General features: G+C 37.5%; 1 protein-coding gene across 1 annotated transcript in view; it reads left to right on the forward strand.

Moving 5' to 3' along the window:
- The window catches only part of foxo3 (forkhead box O3), a 46,499-nt gene extending 25,345 nt beyond the window's left edge, over positions 1 to 21,154 (forward strand). The window contains exons 3-4 of the mRNA XM_015369788.1: positions 13,969 to 15,430; positions 17,858 to 21,154. Of these exons, the coding sequence (XP_015225274.1) occupies positions 13,969 to 15,411 (1,443 nt within the window). The 3' untranslated portion in view covers positions 15,412 to 15,430; positions 17,858 to 21,154. The remainder of the gene's footprint in view (positions 1 to 13,968; positions 15,431 to 17,857) is intronic.
- Positions 21,155 to 22,156: the final 1,002 nt, after the last annotated feature.

Below are 22,156 nucleotides of genomic sequence, written 5' to 3' on the forward strand. Positions count from 1 at the left end.
GCTTCTCTTTAGATCTTAATGTCCACAAATCATGACAGGAAGAATATTTTAGTACAAAGATTGATGTTTAAAAGGGGGACCAGCCAAGGGCCCATCAAGGAAAGCAGAAACTATTTAAGATATTTTCATTTCAAAACCTTTAACCGGTGCATTACTGAGCATTTTGTTTAATCCCTGATCTAATCAAATATGTAACAGATATGTTTTTTTTTATATATGTTGGCTGGTTTTGTTTCATTCCTCCCTCCTGTAAGATGAAACTGTCTGAATAAGAGACTAGATGGGCTGTAGTTTGCACACTTTTCATTGGCTTTTTTAAAAACAGAGTATTTAGGGTAGTATACACTACAGCAACACACAGGGAAGAATACACCACCAAAACACCATAATACTGTATGTTTAATGTTACCACACCTTTACATAGATAATAAATTATCTAATTGCTGTTTATTTTTAGTTACAACAAGTTACAACACTGACATGTTGGAAAGAGCAAATTCTGTTTTTTTCTTTCTTTCTGTTCTTTTTTTCTTTCTGCACCCAACAGCAACTAATGCAACACCAACACTTCCCCTTTTATTCTGCCTATTTCTGGCAGTTTTAACATCACGTGCCACACATATAGCATCCAGGAAGACTATGTTAGTTATATAAGTTAAAAGTCAGAACTTTGTTTTTTGTTTTGTTTTTTGTTGTAATGTTGCACATCAAGCATACTTCTGGCGCATTTACACATTTACTATTGCCCGCAATTGCTTCTGTCTTTTTATTTTCAAATGTATATTTTACTTGTATCCAATTCTATGTGAAGCAGTGGCAAAACAGGGATTCAAAATTAAGGGTTTTTGAAACCAAGAGCATTTAGGTGAAAGCTGTGTCAGACTGGAGGACTTTTTTGATTACTTTTTTGGGAGGTTTACGGATTGAAACAGTGATCAATGTGATGCATGAGCGTGTGTGGGATCCTTTTAACCAGTGTGTGGAAGGTGTGGTGTCGATCCTTCAGAAAAGGCCTGTGGAGCTCAAAAGCTGGTCAGAGCTTTTTTTCTCTCTCTCGTTTCTCTTTTTAATTTTTTTTTTTCCCGTAGTGTACAAGGCCTTCTTTCATGAGCTCCAAAGGATTATCGGACACACCCCTTTCAAAGCACTCAGCTCTGTCACCCTGCGGTGTGTATATGTATGAGTGAAAGCGACCGTTTTAGCACTTTTTTAGCTTTTCTGCCCTCATGGAGAAGTATAGGAGTAATACTATAAAGAGATGGATAGAGAAGAGTTGGGAGAAGGAAGGGTGGATTGAGTGATTACTGTTCACCAGTGCAAACAGGAAGAAGAATCTGGAGAGTAGAGCTCTGGCCTGCAGCCAGCTTGTGCCACCATGCAGCTTTTGTGTCGAGGTTTGACTTAGAATGGCCTTTTCAAAGAGAAGAGGAAAAAAGTAGGAGATGACAGAAAAAAAATAGAGAAACTGGCTAAAATGGAGCACCATTATATGACTGGACAAAGCTGAGGGGTGGGATGCTAAATAAAGCATATCTCTCTACTCTAAGTGGGCTAACTTTGTGGTTTGATCAAGTGAAATATTTTCTGATTGACATTATTTAAAATAAAATTTACATTGCAATCTCAGCAATCAGGGATTTTGTGATAGGCAAACAAAAAATGTTGCATAGTTTTGTATTAAAGGATGGGCGATACAGGGTTTAAAGTATTCACAAAGATCCGTTTAAAAAAAAATATATCCAATGTTTTGAACCTCATGTTTTACTCCATTTAATCTTTAATCTGAAAATGATCTGGGCATGGCCATCCAACGAAAATGACACATGAAACTAAGCAGAGCAATAACCAACAGAAACAGCCAATGAGGCCTGGAGGAGCTGAATAGATCCTTGATGACAGTACAACTCTTATTTTGAAAGAGTAGCAGAGAGCTGGTGGGATGCTAACAGTTCCTGTTGTATTGCATGTTATGCAGGAGACACAGCAAACACGAAGAAGAGGGCTCTCTGATTGATTGGATGAAACCAAAATTCAACTTTTTAGTTCTCTAGGATTTCTGCAGTTTGGTAAATACAGCTGGAAGTGCAGCTTAACAAACAAGATGAAATCCCCTAAGAAACACGAAATCTCTCCAAATCGCATCTAAAATTAGGTATAAAAATGTAAAGTAGTAGGCGGGTATCAGGTACAACACTCCAATATTATCATGAATCTGGAAAAAAATCATTTCCGGAGGTTTTGTCAGCATATTTACATACATTCATGCATCCAAAAAGAAAAGCATTTAAGTGTGGTTAAAGGCTTGAATCTGGGATGAAGGTTTGTGTTTGTCACATTTATTCACAACAGATACTTTGAAGTTTGTTGTTTTAATGTTCTCACAGTAAAAAAGCTCCAGCTGTACCATGGGAATCACTGAATCAACCTCTCAAATGACCCTGCTGACCTCCTATTGTGTTTCATTTTTTGATGTGACCAACATGGCAACGGATGTGAAAATCTCTCCCGTCTTATTTTTTAGCTTCAATAAGTATGTTAGTGTGTGTATTGTCATGTATGAAGCGTGGCGTTTAATCTGTGAGGGCCTCAAAGAGCTAGGACAAAGAGATGGATGTTGGGCCCCTAGTGAACCTGTTGAACCCTCACTGCTTCGGGGTAACTGGGGGCAAAGATGCCAATATTTGCATCCCCCTGTAACCCCTCTGCAGGAGTGGGATATTTAAGTTCATGTCCCTCAAAATGAATAGCAAGACTTATAATGATATAACATTATACAGAATGCTTGGACAGTGCTAATGAAATTCCTGAAGGTTCACCAAGGGAATAAAGTTCACATCAAAGAGTGCGGTACTTGGATGAGGCCAGGCTCTGCAAAAATAACAAAACTGTCCAGAGTATGAAGATAAATTATGAGTTTAATTAACTTCATGCAAGGAGTAGCTTACTCTGAATTGGTGATGATTTATTGGGTGTACATCACTCATACCAAAGAGTAGAATAAAGACAAACCATAGGGGATTCATCTTATTTAAGAGAAGGAGTTCTCATACTTCTTAGTATTGATGTAGTTTGCCATAAAAGTTCATTTTAAACCAGATAAAATGCCTCAAATTATAGATTTGATTTTAAGACATAAAAAGGGATGCAGAGTTTAAAGAAAAGCAAAGAACAGAGATTAAAACAACAAGAAAAAATTCTGACTCACCGCTCAGCCGACTTTGCATTGGCTGTGGGTTACAGTCTCTGTGTAGAGTTCATGTCCTGTTTCTGCTAACCACAAACACAGATAACAGCAGGGGTTTAGTTTCAGCTGCTTCAGCTGCTGTAATAAACTGAAATTTTATTTTTACTTTTGTATCGTTAAATAAGTGTAACATTTTGTACCTGAACCTTTACAAAGGTTAGAACAGCCCTTGCAGAGTAACCAGTAATTATAGGAATTTGTATTTGAGGGAGCAGGATATTTTAATTTGAGCTGATGGAACAGCATAGCGTTTTGCATCATTATCTCCTTCAGCAGTGATTAATGAGCTTAAGAGAAGCATGCTTCTATCACATAAATAGACCTGGATAAGCCTCATGTTTGTTTGTCACGTACACATACAAGTCCTAACCAATACAATGCACAAACTCTATGTATCCGGTTATAATTGTGTTGGACACACTAACACATGAACTTAAACAGTCCAGCAAAGTGGGTCAGGGGGTCACAAAACAAAAGCTGGGCTCCAGACACCAGGATTTCAAAGGATCCTTTGACATTAGGATTAAAGGAAGTGAGGCAAGCGAAGAGAAGGGAAGGCAATAAGAGGGGAAGATGCAGGGCTGAATCAAGCTTTGAATATTGGTTTGATTTTTAACTGGTGTTTTTTTTTTTGTGGTTGCATGGTATTTTTAATGTTTACCTGCTAAATTACTGCTAGTATTTGCAGAAATGCTTGCATCCAAGACCAAATTAGAGAAGAATATCATAGAGCTGAGGCAAGCTGCTGCTTTCCTTCCTTTGGTCTTGAAACAGGAAGTCACATGTCTCCTCATGAGGGTTATGTCTGTAGGGGCTTAAGAGAAGTTTACTGTCGCAGGGGTGGTTGGCCTGTTACATATGCTGTTAGTGGGTTTACAGATGTTAGGATCTTCCCTTTGTGCTAAAGCACACATGAAATGCGAACTCACAACAAAGGGTGACGTGCATGAGAAAATGCATGTCAGAGACCTTCAGTGTGTTTATCCTTCACTTTATCCAACGGCTCAGCTGGTTTGCAGGCGGTTAGAGAGACACCAAGCGTGCATGCTGACATCAGCAAAGGATGAAGCAAATAAAAAAAGGTGTACAGATAGAGAAAAAAATGTATTTAATCTTCGATCACTCTGTTAGCCTTAACTATATTTAACCATTGTTTCCACATTAAACAAAGACAGAAACACTATGGGAAACATTCAGGAAGCAGGGATCGACCCCTGAAATTATGACAATGCATTTTGAGCTCAACAAATTAGCTTTTTTCTGTTATCATCCAACTGATATATAGCAATTTTACAAATAACAATAAGCACAGATTATAGATAATTATAAAAAAGCATGAAAGTTTTAATTTTATTTTTACAAAGCCCTATAACTTCCTTTAACTTCTGTAGGAACAACCTGTTATTTCTTAAGAAAGTTCATCCCAAAATAACAACACATTTTTTGTTGTTGTTTCCGTTTCAGAAACAGACTCTATCACTGGTAAAACCTGAATAGTTGTGCTTTGTGATCTGTATCTGATTTAAGCACCATGAGCATCAAGAGCCTCCTGATTAGCAGCAGAGCCCCAACATTAATTTGCACCAGATGTGAAGAAATCGACACACATGCAAGCAGAAAACTGGCGAATGACCAGATTTGAGTGACTTGACTTGCTTACTGTTTACTGTTTTTGTTGGGCGACATGTTTATCTTTAATATTATTATCGCTATAATCTGTTTTCAAAAGCTCTTCTAAAGAGGAGTGAATTAAACTTCCAATAGTTATAATAACTCTTAATACCTCAGGGCTGGACTGCAGCCCTGAGGTATTAAGAGTTATTATGAGCACAGGGTGTTGTGGAAACAGTGGTTCAAAGATGAAGCAGATGTCTGTGTCAAAAACAACCATGCAAGCAAAGTGAAAGAAGGATTGCAAACTTGAAGAAACAAGAACATGTTGAAAAATCAATCCCTTAAAATTATGAAAAAAAAATCCAGTTCATTTCATCCACATGGTTAGTGCTCATTCACCAAAAAGGCTCCATTACATCGCGCACTGGCCGCTTTGGGACTGCACAGGACATCCCTGCTGGGTTTTTATCAGTCCCAGTTCCAGGACACCGTGTCCTCAGGCTACGGAGCTGCTGAGCCTGCCAAGAACATACACAGGCACAAAAAAAAAAAAACACACAAGTGTGCAAGCACCAGACAACACTCGGCAAAGACAAAGGCGATTTCTTCAGCACGAGGGAAAAGGAGAGACAGAAAGCAGCACTCAACAAGAATTGTCCTTTTTTTTGTGAATTTCAGGAGTTGGAACTGTACCACACCCAAACACTGTCCATTCAGATAAACTTGCACATGGGTGGGTCATGCTATCTGCACAGAATATTTAATTCTCAAAGGAACTAATTAAAGGAGATTTTGAAAAGCAGGACAAAACTCACTTGTCCTGAGGTTTTAATTTTAATTTGGGGGTAGCTCAATTTTACAGCCTGATTGCTGTGTTCACAATGTGGCAGCAGTAAAAGCTCATTGTTAAGCTGCTTGTTTAATCTATGATTAAAATATAAACATAAGGTTTGGATTGTCAACAGGTAACCTTATTTTACAGCATGCCCACAATATACCAGCAGTTTTGATGGCGATAAGATGAGTCTTTATTGTCATTTCAAACAAATAAAAGAAGACAAGCTGCTTGTCCAGCTGCAATGTAGGAATGTAATGTGTTTGAACATGAAGGCGGGTCATCAGAGCCTGTAGACAGGAATAACTTAATGTAGTGCTGGCCTGTACAAAACTACTATGCAGCTGTTAAACATTCTTTTGTATCATTTTCCTAGCAAAATAACTGAGTCAACCTGGACAGTTATATTTATTACCCTCTATGAGTCATAGAAATACTGAAGTACAAAGAAATTTAAAGTTGTATGCCATTATATAAGAGCATACGTTTGCACTTGTTTTTTTTAAGAGGTTCAAAATATAAGTATGAAGCAAAATAAAATAGTACTGCGGTTGATATAGGTAAGTTGGCCTATTATTTTTAAAGAAACAGACACAGCTGTCTGATAAAACAGGGACATTTACTCTAAAACTACTCTAAGATTGGTCTTTGTATTAACAATAAGCGAATGAGGCCCACAAATAAAACAGCATGTGGAATAAAAGATGGAATTTGAAGGTGAGAGAGAAGGATAATGCATACAGGGGAAGAACCCCCCTCAATATTAGGACTAGCAGGGTGCCTGTGTGATTAATTACATCTCTGTATGATAGAAGCAGCATGGAGGAGTGACAGGAGGAGGAGAAACATGGGGATACCAGAATCATTCAAGATTATCTGTTTGTAGCTGTTGCTATTCCTGTAGGACAGTTTGCTGCAGGCTAGAAACAATACATGTGGGGATTTAGCTGATATCTATCTGAAGACCCCTAGATATTTGAAGAAAAATGAAACTGTGATCCAAGATGGCTTCAAGCCATCTCCAAGACATTTGCATTTTGTCAGTCAATCCCATTTTCATATATATGTGGCGGGCGTTTATCAAAGATGGGCAAGGCTTTTAGGTTAAAGGACATAAAAAACTAAACCAGTGCAAAGAAAACAGACACTTATTGGTTTAATGCATCACAGGCCTAATAGGAAGGGAATCACTGCTTGCATTATTGTCAGAAAATTAAACTGCAAAGATAGCTTTGTGTCGATTAATGACATATAAAGCTGTTGGCTGCAGTCAACATCTTGGAATGTTGACCCCTGCACCTGGCAACTGTATTGGAAATTTTCAGGGAAACAAGATATTTTTTAAAGTTATGTAACACAAGGTTCCTGTTAGGATGCCCTTTTGCCACTAGTCAGTGATAAATAAAATCATTATGTAAAAGCTGCTTTATGTATTCACCTCTATCATATATATATATATATATATATATATATAGGAAGGGCACACACTGCTTTTGCAATGATGAGTTTGAAAATAAAACACTAACACACCTTTGCACTTGCTGGTTGTTGACTCTGGGAACGTGCTCCTGTGCTGATTAAAACACACTGACCCAGTAAAGCCAAGCCACACAAGGGTAACATGACTAGTTGGGGCATTTTTCATTGGCCTGCACCGATTGGCTGTACGATGTGGGATGGGTGGCCAACTCCCCTCACGTCAGGCCAGTCTATTGGAGAAAATACAGCAGCGTACAAGGCGTTCTTTGAGCATGTGGCCTTACACAACACCGTCCACAAGATATAGGAACAGGAGGAGGAGAGACAGACAGGTGGAGGAGAGGGTAGATTGTTTAGATTTATAAGGCCCAGAACTGTTTACTGTGTTTGGGTTTCATTTGATATCTGAATATGTTGACAGAAATTAAGCAGCCAGAATATAAGCAAATGAGGCTGTAACTAAAACCCTTCTGGCAACTTCCAGATCCCCATTCACCTCGTTCACATAAACATAAGCCAGAGCGAGGGTGAGAGAGGGAGACTCCAATATGCTGGCTGGGAAGGCACTCATGATTGAAGAGAATGGAATGTTCCTTCTGCAGTCCAGAGCTCCAAGCAGCTGGAACCTGGAACCACTGTGTGTTTTTGGGACGTTGTGTGTGTGTTTGTGCATGAGTGGGAGCAGGGTCACAGTATAAATTACCTTACCCTCTCTGCAGCATTAGCACAGACTTGCAGGGGCAGTTTATTTATAAAACCAGCTTATAGGTGTCTAAGACCTCTGTGTTGTCTACACCTCTGCCCCGGCTATAATTATGCTAACGTCTAGGCTAGCTCATGGCTGACCACAAATACTATGAAATTTAACATGTTCATTTTCTGTCTCATCATCCGCTTACATTTTTATCTTCTGTTTGAGCATCACCAGGTGATTGTCTTGTCCAGAGTGGATCCAGTGACAAAAGACATTATTTAAAATTTTTACCCTTTTTTTTTTTTTTATACAACACAATATACACATGGCAAGCTGTTATCTTGTAAGTCATTATGCATTTGTGACAACATATTTTTCGTTTTAAAATGTTTTTTTTCTTAGCATTTGTTTTAGTGTGTTTCCAGGTTTATATATGTAGGTAAACTGAAAGTTGAATAGGTGTGTGAAGTAATGTCACATCAGAGTATATGTTTTGCCCCTTCTCGGTCTCTTTACAGCATAAAACTATAACGTAAAATTATATCTTAAAGTGGATTAATTGCCATTGGTCTTTATCAGGAAAGTATATACTTTAGTTTAAAGTCATATCTTTATCTATTTTTCTTTGATAAATGTAGGCAAGAACTGGATGAAATAAAAAAATGTCTGCAGACCTCCAGTGTTTGACAGGTAGATTTTGCATAAATATTTCCAAATGATCAAATATATCTGACACCAAATTAACTAATGCAATTAATTAGTTTTCTCAAATATTGCAGATCATGATATTTTCCATATAGTCACGTTACAGAGGCCACTGTCATGTAATGAAGTGGAAAAAAAGGGATTTCAGGATCGATATTGTGTTTACACATTTATCACAGAATCTGCTTTAAAGTTATTTTTAGCTGATTTTCCACCAGAACTCTGTCATTTGTACTTTATTCCAAATTATTTAGTGTATTATTAACCTAATATGTCAGATATAATACAGTTTTACATATTTTTTGCTTCAAAAAAGTAATTTCCAAAAAACAATCAGCTGAAAGACTTGATAGATGCTCGGTGGAAGCATTTAGATTTTTGTTTTTGTTTTTCCTGTATTTTAGAAAGCTTTCAGAAAGGGTCTGTCTTTTTGCAGTTTCCTTTAATAACGAATAAAAGAGCAGATAAGCAAATCAAACAAATCTTATTGAAGTCTAAAGGAATACACTTTCAAAACCCTTTAACATTACATTTGTCATTTGTCGTCCCCTTTTGTTAGATCATGACTCACATTATGTTAAATGTCCTATTGACCCCAGCAGCAGCAGCAGTCACTGTTGACATTAGAATCAGATTAGAACTAGTTTACATAATAGCTGAAAAAGTGGGGTTATGTTTGGCCAAGACTCCAACACAGACACATACAGTGTGCCTGTGGGTGGTTATGTACACCATAGGGCTCAGGCCAAAGAGTTTGTCCTATGAAAGCAGTGAAAACAGAAATAAAATCATTTGATTATAATGTAAAAGATAACTTTTGCAAGATTAGACTTTTCAACAAGTCATGTTATTAAATTAAATCTTATTTAATATCCCAAGAAATAATTATTTTCCAATATTAATAGATAATATATGTATGTTATTAATATATGTGTTTTTTTTATTTATCTCTTCTCTCCAATAACTTTAGAATATCAGGTTGGTTGCATATTTAGAGAGAAGACAGAACCTGCCCAGTAAAACCAACCCAGTTCATATATTTTAGTTCAGATATGTGCTGTAGTTGGGTGATGAAATACACATGCAACACCATGAATACCCGCCCTTTTCTGTACTGCCTGGCTACATCGGCCAATTTCACTCCACCAATCACAACTGCTTGAGCTTGGATAGTTACAACCAATAAGAAAGAGAGCTTAGAATCATCTGAACCAATCAGGTAATGTTGCCTGAGATTTACCTTTAGGAGTTTCATTACATATACAGCACAAGCTTTCCTTAGACGTGAGTTTAGCTCCCATGGAAGTCTTACAATCTGAAATGGTTTATTAAAGACTTAAAATAAGGATTTGCATAATCAGAGATATGAGTTCACTATGCACACATAAAAAAACACATAAAAAGGGAGGGAAAGGGATTCTTTGCGTGGTTGCTGACAGTAATTAATTGTTCCCACATGTTGCTGACTGACAAAAACTTCTCTGTTTTCCTGAGTTTCGCCTGCAGCTGGTGGACACGCATACAGACATATATGGCTATCTCACAAATGTAAACAGTGTGGGGGATTACAGTGCACTATTGAATCTGTGCACACTGAAGTAATAAATAAATAAAAGACTGTTTTGTCAGTACTGCAAATAGGAATTGTAGATAATTGATGATCCAATTGTATCATTTACAAATAAATCAACACAATAAAAACCTATAAACTTCATATAAACTAAAACAAATCATTTTAAAACAATAAATCTTTTTATATTTTTGTTTTTGTATCTAATGCAGTCATATGGTGTACGCGCTCACTGGATGTTAGAATAAAAATATCACTTTGAAGTAAAAAAAATTTCATTAGGGATATTTATGCTAGCATGTACTGCGTAAAACCTCACATCATAATTTTCGGCGTGCCTCCTAAACCCGATCCACTGCAGGTTTCCACTGTAAACTGTGTTTGTGTGTTATTTAGCTCCTGTGGTTGCTTAGTAGAAGCAATGAATCAGAGCTGCTGTCTCAGTGTGCTGTTTTTATTAATGGGCTTTGGGAATACCCAAGAGAAGCTAAAGTTGTAAAAATAAAAGAAATACTGTACCCAGCTTAAACTAAAATGCACCATGAGCACACTTGACCCTATTCAGTGTCTGCTTTTGGCAAAAAAAAAAAGAAGAAAATAAACATAGATGTTTTCTGAAAGCTAAATAAATCAGAAATATTTCTCAGAGTAGAATATCAGACATGGTAAACATAAGGTTTGTGTTATGCAAGCATGTGGGAGGATATGCTGCTATTAGTGCTACTGTTCTTATTTCTAATATGACACACACACATTATCCATCTTTTCATCTCACAATCATAATCTCCTCACCTCCTCTTTCATAATCAGTCACTGTTTAATGCCATTACATTTCATGCCGCTATAAATCTCCTGTTTCTTTTTGATTGACACAACATGAGAAATTCAGTTTCACATTTTAAAGAAACATCAAAACGGGTAACATATGACCAGAATCTTTGTGTGCGGGTTAGATAGTGAGAAGAATGTAGTGTGAAGGGAGCTCCAAGAACTGATGAGCTGTCAGAAGCTGGCGGGTGAAAGAAAGCTTGAAACATCAACAAAAACAAAAATCACGCTCCAATTATCCATCTTTTTTTCATATTAGAATATACTGTATATCCTGTTTGTTTATATCTTCCTGGTGGCTGGAAACATTGAGTCACGATGTGTGTCGATGCGTGTGTGTTTTAAAAACTTTGGTAATGAAGCAGCTTTACGTCACTCCTCTAGAGATGCTTTCAAAGGACAAACACTAGGTCCCCCTGGTACTTCTTTTTCGCTTACCTCATTGTACAAAATAGACACCCACACACTTGGGAAACGTGCTTTCAAACACATACGCCATTCATGATTTCATGCACAAGATCAATGATTTGAAAATACGCAACAGTTTTCACAAAGATTACCTGCATGAATAGAGTTACAAACCTTTGGACACAACTACTGTACAAAGAGTCAAAAGTTCAGGGTTTTTTTTTGTTTTTTTTCTGCCAGCGTAGCATTTAGAAATGTAACCCTAAACCCTCTACACTCTGAATGAACTGCTTTTGACCGGAGTAACAGTCCAGACCAAATTGTTCAGAAACTCTTGCCTAGAAAGTTGGGATCGGTTCATGGCAAACAACATTGGTATTCCCACAAAAGCTTGAAAGCTGTTTAGGCTTGTGCTGGTTTGAGCCCAGAAATCTCCTCTGTGCTCAGGAATAAAAATATACATAAGAAGGAAACCAAAGAGAGGGAAAGAAAAAACTGGCTTGCATGTTGTGGATGGTGGTTAGGTTGTTTATATGGGAGGATACAGCATAGCCCGAGATTCCCTCTGGGCCCATAAGAACTATGTGTTTGTGAAACAACAGAAAGCGAGGAAGAGGGAATGGAAAGAAAAGGAAAGAAGGGGGTTAAGAAAAGGGATTCAGAAAGTTAATTGCGATGTTTAAGAAAAACAAGTATAGACACATCTACATTTGTTAAAATTTGAGTTCATGGCTATAAAATCCCATTCTTTGCCTCAGAATTGTTCTTTCCTTTATGAGCTATGCATTGGTTTCTTTAAAGAAACCAGATGGCTGCAAGTGTTTGTGTGGAAGTTTGGATGTGAGGGAAGGGCGGTCCAGATGGAGCAGTTCTTGGCTGGGATAGATCAGATCAAGATACATGAATAAAACCCTCATTTGCCTTGAACTTAAAACTTTACTGAGGTGAATGAATTTTATAAATCATATCAGGTAAATGTCTGGCAAAGCTGGGATTCTAATTAGTATTTTCCATGTCTGAGTAGGCATGGAGAGACATATGAGCTATAGATTTGTAATGAAATATTTATTCATTCCTGTTTTCTCTTGCAGTCTTTTTTTTTGCAGGTTTTACACATAAAGGCTAAAAATCTCGTGAATTACAACATCGGATTTTTGTTTTTCCCCAACTTTAATCCAGCAGACGCATCTTAACCTTGTTAAATCCCTATATCCAAACTAGTTATTTAACACAAGCATTAATATACAATAATAACTGAATCAAAACTTTGTTTTTCATGTTTTGAATGTTAGATTAGTTTCTTTAACTAATCAGCCTTCAACCCAGCGACTGAGGGACATTATTTTAAAGAACTTTTTAGGAAGCACCAAATAGTAACACAAGCAAGAAGAAGGCTTAAAAACAAATGTGGAAAAAAGACATGGCAATGAACAAATACCCAGCTTAGCCCTGTTGCTTTAAACATTGCCAACAACAGAAGTATTTTATGTATCCATAAATATGTGGCCTGTCAATGAAAGTGTTTATTAACAAGGTTTGTCATGTGCACCAAATCCTTTGCAATGAGGCTTTGGGGCTTTCACAAGAAACCATAGCCTATCAGTGCACACCAGCTGAAACTCATGATCTTACAAACAGAAGCTCTATGTATGTCTCATTTATAAAAGACACCAAGACACTCAATTATAGCCTATCTATTCTGTTAAGTCAACAGTACAATGCCACAGCGGGAACAATGCTGCCAGCAGCGCTGTGAATTGCTCCACACAACTGTGAGCCTGTCTATATCTAAAGAGTAACTGAAACAATAAGCTTTTGGATTTGCGTGTTTAGTATGTCTAATCATGCCTAAGAACTGTTTACACTCATAAACTGAGGGGGGAGGGATTAACAAGACAAAATGCTTATAATTTACCTGTGAAATAAAGAATACACTTTATTTCACAGGTAAATTATACACAAGAGTATTGTAATATATTGCAGTTTTGAGTGGACGTTCTTCTATAAAGTCATGGGAAAAAATAGACCGGCAAAGAGTTTATTACTTGAAGAATACAGCAAACAGAAACAAACAAAAGAAAAGAAAAAAAAAACAAGGATGGTCAAATAATTTTCACCATAACTGCATAAACCAATGAACTTCTCTAGTTTTCATATCAAAACTCTACTGAAATTATTTCCTGTTTGTGTTTTCATAGACAGACAAAAGGTTTCATAGCCTTTAGCAGAGTTTTAAGGAAATATAACTGAGGTTTGAATAATTCAGCTCATTTCTTTAGTTAACTTTAGATTTTATAGCAGAGATCATCAGACACAGTCCAGATGATTACAAAAGTGAGAAATAGCCTTTTTATTTAATCCACCAACCATGCATTCCAAAACTTTATAGCAAGGTTAGTGGCTTGCTCCTATTGGAATTCTGTTTGTACTTTTTGTGCATTGAGATTCCACTTTCTGACCTCATCTAAATAATATACTTCCTTTTTAAATATCATGTTTTAAGGTCATGATACTTGCAGTCTTATTATTTGTTCTTTAAAAAGGTTTTCGTACATTACTGAAAAATCTCCTCTACTTTGTTTTTGTTCCAGAACTCCATCCGGCACAACCTGTCTCTCCACAGTCGTTTCATCCGTGTCCAGAATGAGGGAACGGGAAAGAGTTCATGGTGGATGATCAACCCAGAGGGAGGAAAGGGAGGCAAGGCTCCACGGCGCCGGGCAGTCTCCATGGACAACAGCAACAAGTACACCAAGTCTGCCCGTGGTCGTGCTGCTGCTAAGAAGAAAGCCGCCCTGCAGGCTGCTGCTGCTGCAGCTGGGGAGGCTGGTGGGGACAGTCCGTCAGGCCCCTCTAAGTGGCCGGGGAGCCCAACATCACGCAGCAGCGAGGACCTGGATGCCTGGACAGACTTCCGATCCCGAACCAACTCTAATGCCAGCACAGTTAGCGGCCCAATCTTAGCAAACCCTGAGCTTGACGAGGTCCCTGATGATGAACCTCCTCTCTCACCAATGATCTACTCCAGTCCTGGCAGAGCCCTGTCTCCTGGCAATACTTTGACCAATGGGAAGCCTGCGCCTGCTGAGCTACCTCGTCTGGCGGATCTGGCCAATACAATGAACCTTAATGATGGAATCACTCAAGACCTGATGGATGATTTGCTGGATAACATCAAGCTAGAACCAACCACTTGCAGCCAGGGAATGCAAAATGGTTCCTCAGGATTTAGTTTTGTGTCCAAACCCAATGGGTTAGGGTCACCTTCCTCAACTTCATCTCCATCCTCCAACAACTCCCCTAATGCAGGAGGTAATAGTTACAGTAACTCCATCTTTGGTCCGTACACAGGAAGCTCCTCACTGCGTACGTCCCCCATGCAGACCATCCAGGAGAATAAGCAAACATCATTTTCAACCACTGGCATGTCTCGCTTTTGCGGCCAAACACTACAAGACCTTCTTAACTCTGACAGCCACAATCATAGTGATGTCATGATGACTCAGTCCGACCCATTGATGTCACAGGCCAGTGCTGCTGCCATTATTTCCCAGAACGCCCGGCGAAATGTTATGGTCCGTAATGATCCTGTTATGACTTTTGGGACCACTGGTGGTCTTCAGGGTGGCCATAGGGAGATGATCCAAACTAACAACCACAAACAGAGCACCCTCAGGTCTTTGAATGGAGATCTGAACCTCGTCAACGAGGCTAATACTTTGGCTAATGTCAAACAACAGCTCCTACTGTCACCAATTGGTGGAAATGGAACTTCCTCCATGCAGATCGACACCTCCATCTTTTTAAATGGCACAGTTAGCAGCAGCGGAGGTTGTCAGGACCGCTTCCCTACAGACTTGGACCTGGACATGTTCAATGGTGGCAGCCTGGAGTGTGACATGGAGTCCATCATTAGGAATGATTTGATGGATGCAGACGGTCTGGATTTTAATTTTGAGACACTGGCCAACATGAATGGAGTCAGCAACTTCACAAGCAGCAAGCAGACGTCCCAGAGCTGGGTGCCTGGCTGAGATAGAAGGGGAAGAGCAGGTGGGTGAGGATTGGTTTGAATGAATATAAACCATACAACCTCTGAGAACATGTGGTAATACCATGGACAAAATTTTGATTTCAGAAGTGTGGGAGACGCAGTTTTTTTATATATATATATAACTACCGGTACTATATAAGTTAGGTGTTTTTTCTAGTAGATCCTCTGTGATTGTTTTTTTAATTTTTTTTGTATCTGCTATCCCTCTCCTAACAAAATATATGGATGCATGACATGGACAGTTGGACAATTTGGGGTGCAACAGTCCATGTAGAGTAAAAACACATAGTTTTACAATTATTAAGAGCTTGGATTTATAGAATCACATTCATAGATTGTATTTTTTTTTCCTTCCGAGCTTTCTGGGCTTCAGATTGAGCTGTGGTTTTCCACTTGGTCCTAGCGCTCGACAATCGTCTGTGCGCTGTAGTGCAACATTGTTTTTGGAGGGTAAAAAGTTCAGGGGATCAAAAGACTTTTGAAAAAGTGCAAGGGACATTTCCCCGCCCTCTTTCAGAAAGTCTACTATTTTTAATTTTATTGAGGAAAGTAACAGTATTTTCCTCTGAGAGAATTTGCATGGTAAAACATTGACATATATTTTTAATTGGTCTGTAACGCTGTGCTTTATCACGGGTTAGCAGCTTGCCAATGTTTCTGTGGAGAGCCAACCTTAGCAAACAGGAAAGATACTTTTAGAGCTTTAGCACCACCATAATTTTCAGCTGCATCCGTGGCTCACCACACGTGTTGTGATGAAGAGTTTAGCAAACAGGTGCTTCATCAAGTTTAAAGAGCGTTTGTTGCAGCTGGTTTACATTTTTCATGACCAAACACAAAATGCATGCCTTTAAACCTTTGTTTTTGTACTTTGTACCAATGGAACGGGTAGTTCAGAGATTTCAGGTAGATATTTGTAAAAAGGTTGTCAGCTGTTAGTATCTATCCCACAGTTAACAGCTGTTTGAATATTCACAGTCTTGAGTTTCTGATGTTTTCATTGGGGGACTAAAGCTTACAGATAGAGTGAGCGGTTCATGTATGATGAAATGGACGTCTCAAATGTCAAAGATAGCCATTCTAATTTGGTAAAGTAGTATTGTCTAACTATTTAAGCCAATGTTTCATTTACGCATAAAGGTTATTTATAAGTATCTCCTGATCAAGACAGCTTTAAATTATGCGTATCTATCCCAGACTAATTGAAATCTGCTACTGTATCTTCAGTTTAGATGTTTTTGTTAGGAAGGATAATAGTTGCAACAGGTGTCTGTTGCCATTAAGAAAAGGAATATTACAGATGACTGATATGAGACATAATCACAATACCAAACCACTGAGGAGTGTTTTTTTAACTGCAACCTACAGCTTCTTAGGTTTTAGGTTTGTCCTTACTTTGATTCAATCTAATCTATTCTTTAATTAATCTGATCATATTAGGGCAAAAAAGTCTTCATCAAGACATCCCCAATTTCATCATGCTATTGCTGTTTTTCATTATATTCTGTTACAATGTGCTCTGCTAAAATAAAATGATCTATGTGAAACAATTTATAGGATATGTCAAGGTTTAAATTTGGTTAAACGTAAAACATTAGCAATCTTTACTTGAACGAGTGAAGCTCTTGAGATTTTTTTTATTAACATGTTTTGATGGACAGAACTTCATTGTAAAGAAACGTGGACATGTATCTGTCTAAACATCTAATACAAAACTAATGTATAAATGTTAACCTACCGTGAATTAAAACAAATGTTGAAATTAGGAATTTTCAGACTACTGTCTAAGTCTGTCTACTGTCTGCTTATTAGAACTCAAATAAAATCCACTTCAAAAACATCAAATGTAGTCTTTTTAAAGAAAGCTTTGCAAGCATGTGTCTACTCTCTCATTGTGAAATTGTTACGTTAAAATCAACTTTATATTAGGGGAATCAATTTTATTAAAATAGTGATGATTCAAAAGGACTGTCTCTTCCTGCTAGCAGGTGATTGGTTAATCAAAACTAGGGTTGCCGAAGACCAGTCCTTGAGAGCTATCCTGCCATGTTTAGAGGAATCCCATCTCCAGACCTGAATTAAGTGAATGTCTTGTTATTAGACCTCTGGAGAGCTAAATTACATCTAGATCGGGGAATTTGGTTAGTTACATTGGAGAAGAGATTCATCTAAAAGGTTCATGAAAAGGGTACCATGATCAAACCTGATCACACCAGAAAGAGCAAGAATTTGCGCATCATCAACCCAATGACAGATATGAACATCCAAACTGTATGCTAACTTTAAATATAGTCCTTTCTAGATGCAGATTTCCATTAAAGATAAGGTATTTTGGTATTTGGCTTACTGGGCTTCACTAACTGAAATGTTTGACTCTATGTAACAATGTTGCACAGATTTTAACTTTTTCCTCTTTATCTTTGCAGGTCTGACATATGAGGTGCAAAAGGAGATCAGACAGAACCTCCCGTTTTTGCCAAACCAGCCATCAGCACAATGTAAAATACAAACGCTGTGTTTACAAAAGTAAACTTCCTCTCTTGAGCTTTACCTTCACTCCCACACTGGCGAACCACAACTGACCTGAGAGACTCTAAAGATGCTGCACCTCAGCCCACAAAGCCTCCTGTGAAATAAAAACAAAACAAACTGAAAAAAAAAAAACAATGACATGCTTATGAAAAACTTATGCAATTTTTCTTTGACGTCCAGTTAGAAGACGCAGCTTGTCCGAACTTTTGTGAGGTGGAAATCAAGGACTAAGGGTTAGGTGAAGACATTCGAGATCACGGTGCAGTTGTTCCCACTAAGAGATAAAGAAAAAAAAAATCAAGACAGACTGTGGGATGTTTTAAGGACAAAAACAATCCATCTGTCACTAGTTGTTATATCTGTTCACTGTTTGTTTTTTTGGCATTATTCTGTTTTATCTTGGTTGATCATTTCTGTATAGGAAAAAAAAAAATCAAAATTGGATTTGTTTATTGATAAAATGAAGAGAATCAGAGGGTCTTACTGAATGGGTGTTGCACACAGTTTTTGCAGACACCCAAACAGACAAACTGACACTTTGCAAAAGAAAACCTCAGAAACCTTAGATGAAATTCATAAAACTTATGCCATGCACTTAATGTTTTTGCTTGAAGTTAAATAACTGCGGCATACTAAACATCACATGCTTCATCTTTGTGTACTCCAAAGTGTGCATAAAGAAGGAGGAGAGCAGATCTAAAATGTATTTTTTTTTTGTTTGTTTTTGTGATAGCTTCTGGGGAGCTCCGTTGAGCTTGTTTAATGCAGCCAATGATGTAGCTTAAATACATACCTGTATCCAAGAGTTGTGAATATTTCCACACCACTATGGGTGCTGTATGAACAGTGTTGAATCCTATCCTGAGAGCGAGCTGCGCCTGTTGTTTTAAAAGCCACATGTAGCGCTGGCGGAGCAGAAAAGACAACAAGAGGGTTTTTTTTCTCAGCCTCATTCCTCTAGAAGCCACTTGTTTCTTGAGTTAAAAAAAAAGAAAAAAAAAAACAACAAAACAATAAGCTATCTCTGTAAATTGCCAAATTCACTTGAAATAAACAGTAGGGTATGCTGGCAGCCAAATCACATGTGCACACACATACACAACCTTGCAACATTTACATGTACAAGAAAATCTATAAGCAGGGATCTGTGTCAAAGCTCTTCTCGTCAAACAGATTGTGAGGCTTGTTATGCATACACACAATCACTCAGGGGGGAAAGGGAGGCTTTCCAGTCACATTCTAATGGTATTACATTTTAAATTTCTTGATAATAAAACCTAATACTTTGTGCTTGTGAACTTGTAACCTGTGAACCTTTGGTCGTTAAGATGAAGCGTAGAAGGGAGAATAAATGTCCGGATTATTAAGTCACGCATGTCTTGTTATTTTATTCTTACTTTCTGATGGTTTTCTGCAGTTTTTCTCCTCTTGTTGAAGTCATGACAGACACACACATCCTCTTGGACACGCCTGGTGCTCCTGCAGGTGACTTCTTGTATCTGTCCACTTACGTGTTTGATGCGTGTTTTTTCATCGTGTCGATTTCAGTCGGATTATTCTCTCGATTTGCGTACAGGCTGAGGGACTGTATGCATGTCCTCTTTATGCATCATGAGCTGTGCTACATGCATATATTACTCGCTGTTTTGTCCTTATATACTCATTTTTAGTACTTGATCCTTGTTTTTTTTTTTTGTGATACCTCTGTAGTTGAAGAAACTTGGAACAACGTTACACGCCGGATTAGTGGGAACACTGTTACCAGCGATTTTAACTGTTGAACCTTTTTTTTTTTCTTTCTTTAAATGGTCAGAAGCACCATTGTTGTAGCATCTGGAAGCCGTGATACCCCTTTCCTGTTTTGGGGTAGCGACATGAAGTGTATTCCTTGCTTTGTATAATAGTGTACAGATTTGTGTATATCATTTTGAAGCAGATGAGTCAGTGTGCATGGCTGGCTAAAGTAGCTGCTGTGCAATCTGAGGTTTTAGTGCATGATATAATTCAACACTTCCAGTTGTTCCGTCCCTTTAAGAATTAGAATCCGAAGATGAGTCCTGTGCTTTTTAGCACACAAATAAAAACACTCTCTTCCACCACTATTGTCATTTAATAGGTTTAGATTTTTAACTTGCTCTTTGAAATGTACACTCCTCTGTCAGATCGGCAGGTTTTTGTCATGTCAAACAAAAACAAACCTTTTCCACATATGATGTAATCATTGTGTGCAAATTAACTGTGGAGCAAATAAATCTGTTACATAAAAAAAAGGATAAATAAAAGGTGCTATAATTCAATGCTTTGTTAAACATGCCAAAAAAAAAACTTCCTTCTTCAGGTAACACCACAGATCTAAACTTATATTTTGACTATAAATTTATATGATTTTCATTTAAATTGCCCTGGCAATATGAGGATATTATATGTGGAAAACAGTGATATGATTTTTTTAAAAAGTTGATTTAATTTATACTAATATATCAGCCGCTGTACATGCATTTTCACATAGATGCATGTCCAGGATGAGTCTGCTTGGATATTTCTTGTTAACCTCCTTCCTTGTGCTCTGATTGAGCTGCTTTTTAGAGCTTTAATGTACTTAAAGCTGGAATGCCCAACACCTCATTTTATTCAACATTTCCAGTACACTACCATTCATTTTTGCAGGGAGAATCTAGATTAACCTGTTACACATTCAAAAGTCATCTACACAGATTAACACTGACAAGGTGAATCTTGGGAACCCTCTAATCCTTTCCAGTGTAAAGTTGGGTTATTGATCCCAGATTAACTGCATCTTAATCCAGAGTAGGTGTTCCTGACATGTTTTCTCAGATAGTGTAAAGAGCTTTAGCTCTCTACTAAGTAACAGTGGAGCTTTCCTTCAATTATGGTGTCCAGTTAGCATAAACATGTCAGGTCATATGCTGAAGTAAAGCTAATATAACTTAATAATACCACTAGATACCTTCATGACCTCTGGGACATCACCTTTTTATCATTCTCGCTTATTACGAAACTCCGGACAGCTTTTTTCCTTCCACACACACACCTCTGAACTTTGCCCTTTATTAACCTTGCTTCTTCTCAATGTTAGTGAGTATTCTACCTGTGTATTCCCCCTTTTTTAAATTGTAATCTACTTTGTATAAGAAATGGTGCGCATGTAAATAAAGCTTGGTGAGGCTCCACATATGTGTTCTTGTCATGACTTATTTTTGTAGAATGACAGCCTCCAGATTTCATGCATTCAACATCCGTGTGGAAGTCATTTTAATTTTAGAGATTTCCATTTCTAATTTAAAATATTAGTTTTACAGCTAAGTGGTAATGTTTTGTCCAATTGAAGCACAGCTTAAAGACCTTGTTTTTGAATCATCTAACTACACGTATTAACTTGACCAACAGCAAAGTCCAACAGATGTAGTGAATATAAAGATGTGAGGATTTGAATTATAGCTTTGCACAAGTTGCGAAAGATTATTAAAAGAATGGCAGGTTTCCAATCACCAAGGTCTTTTTATAATAGCAGAGCATCAGGTTTGTTGGGTTTTCATTCAGTTTCAGGGAAACTGAATTTCACTTTGGGAATTAATAAGGTATAATTGAATATTATTGGTTTAAAGAAAAATTATATTTGTTTGCATTATACTGCGATAAGGAAGCTTTTTATTTCATATACATATTTACAAAAAATATTTCACAGTTTAAGAGTAAAAAAAATGTTATCCACTACATCATATCTGTTATGTAATATATATGTATATATTAGCTGATTATAGATAAGTAATAAGCCCAACTGGAAAAAACAACAACAAAAAAAACACTAGAAATATTCCACTGAATAAACTTAAATGATCAATTGTTATCAAATTTTCATGAAGCCTCATAGAAAAGTTAGGAAAGTAAGGAAGATATCTGATTGATAATCTACCGTTAAAATAAGTTTGGACAGTATTTTTCTGTTCATTTTTATTTATTCCAGATGAGTACAGGAACAGGATTATTTTCACCCTATGCTCAATGGTAACATCAGCCACTTTCATTCCAGATTTCATGCTTTTACCAATCAGGCCATCATAATGGAGGCTCGTTTAGCGCTGGCCCTTAAAGATCCTTTAGGATTAGACATTGTTACTCTGACTAAGGAGGAGGTAACACGTTGTATCCAGTATAGCCGTGAGCATCTAGCT

Source organism: Cyprinodon variegatus, unplaced genomic scaffold (assembly GCF_000732505.1).
Source record: "Cyprinodon variegatus isolate N-32 unplaced genomic scaffold, C_variegatus-1.0 Scaffold38, whole genome shotgun sequence".
Taxonomy (NCBI): domain Eukaryota; kingdom Metazoa; phylum Chordata; class Actinopteri; order Cyprinodontiformes; family Cyprinodontidae; genus Cyprinodon; species Cyprinodon variegatus.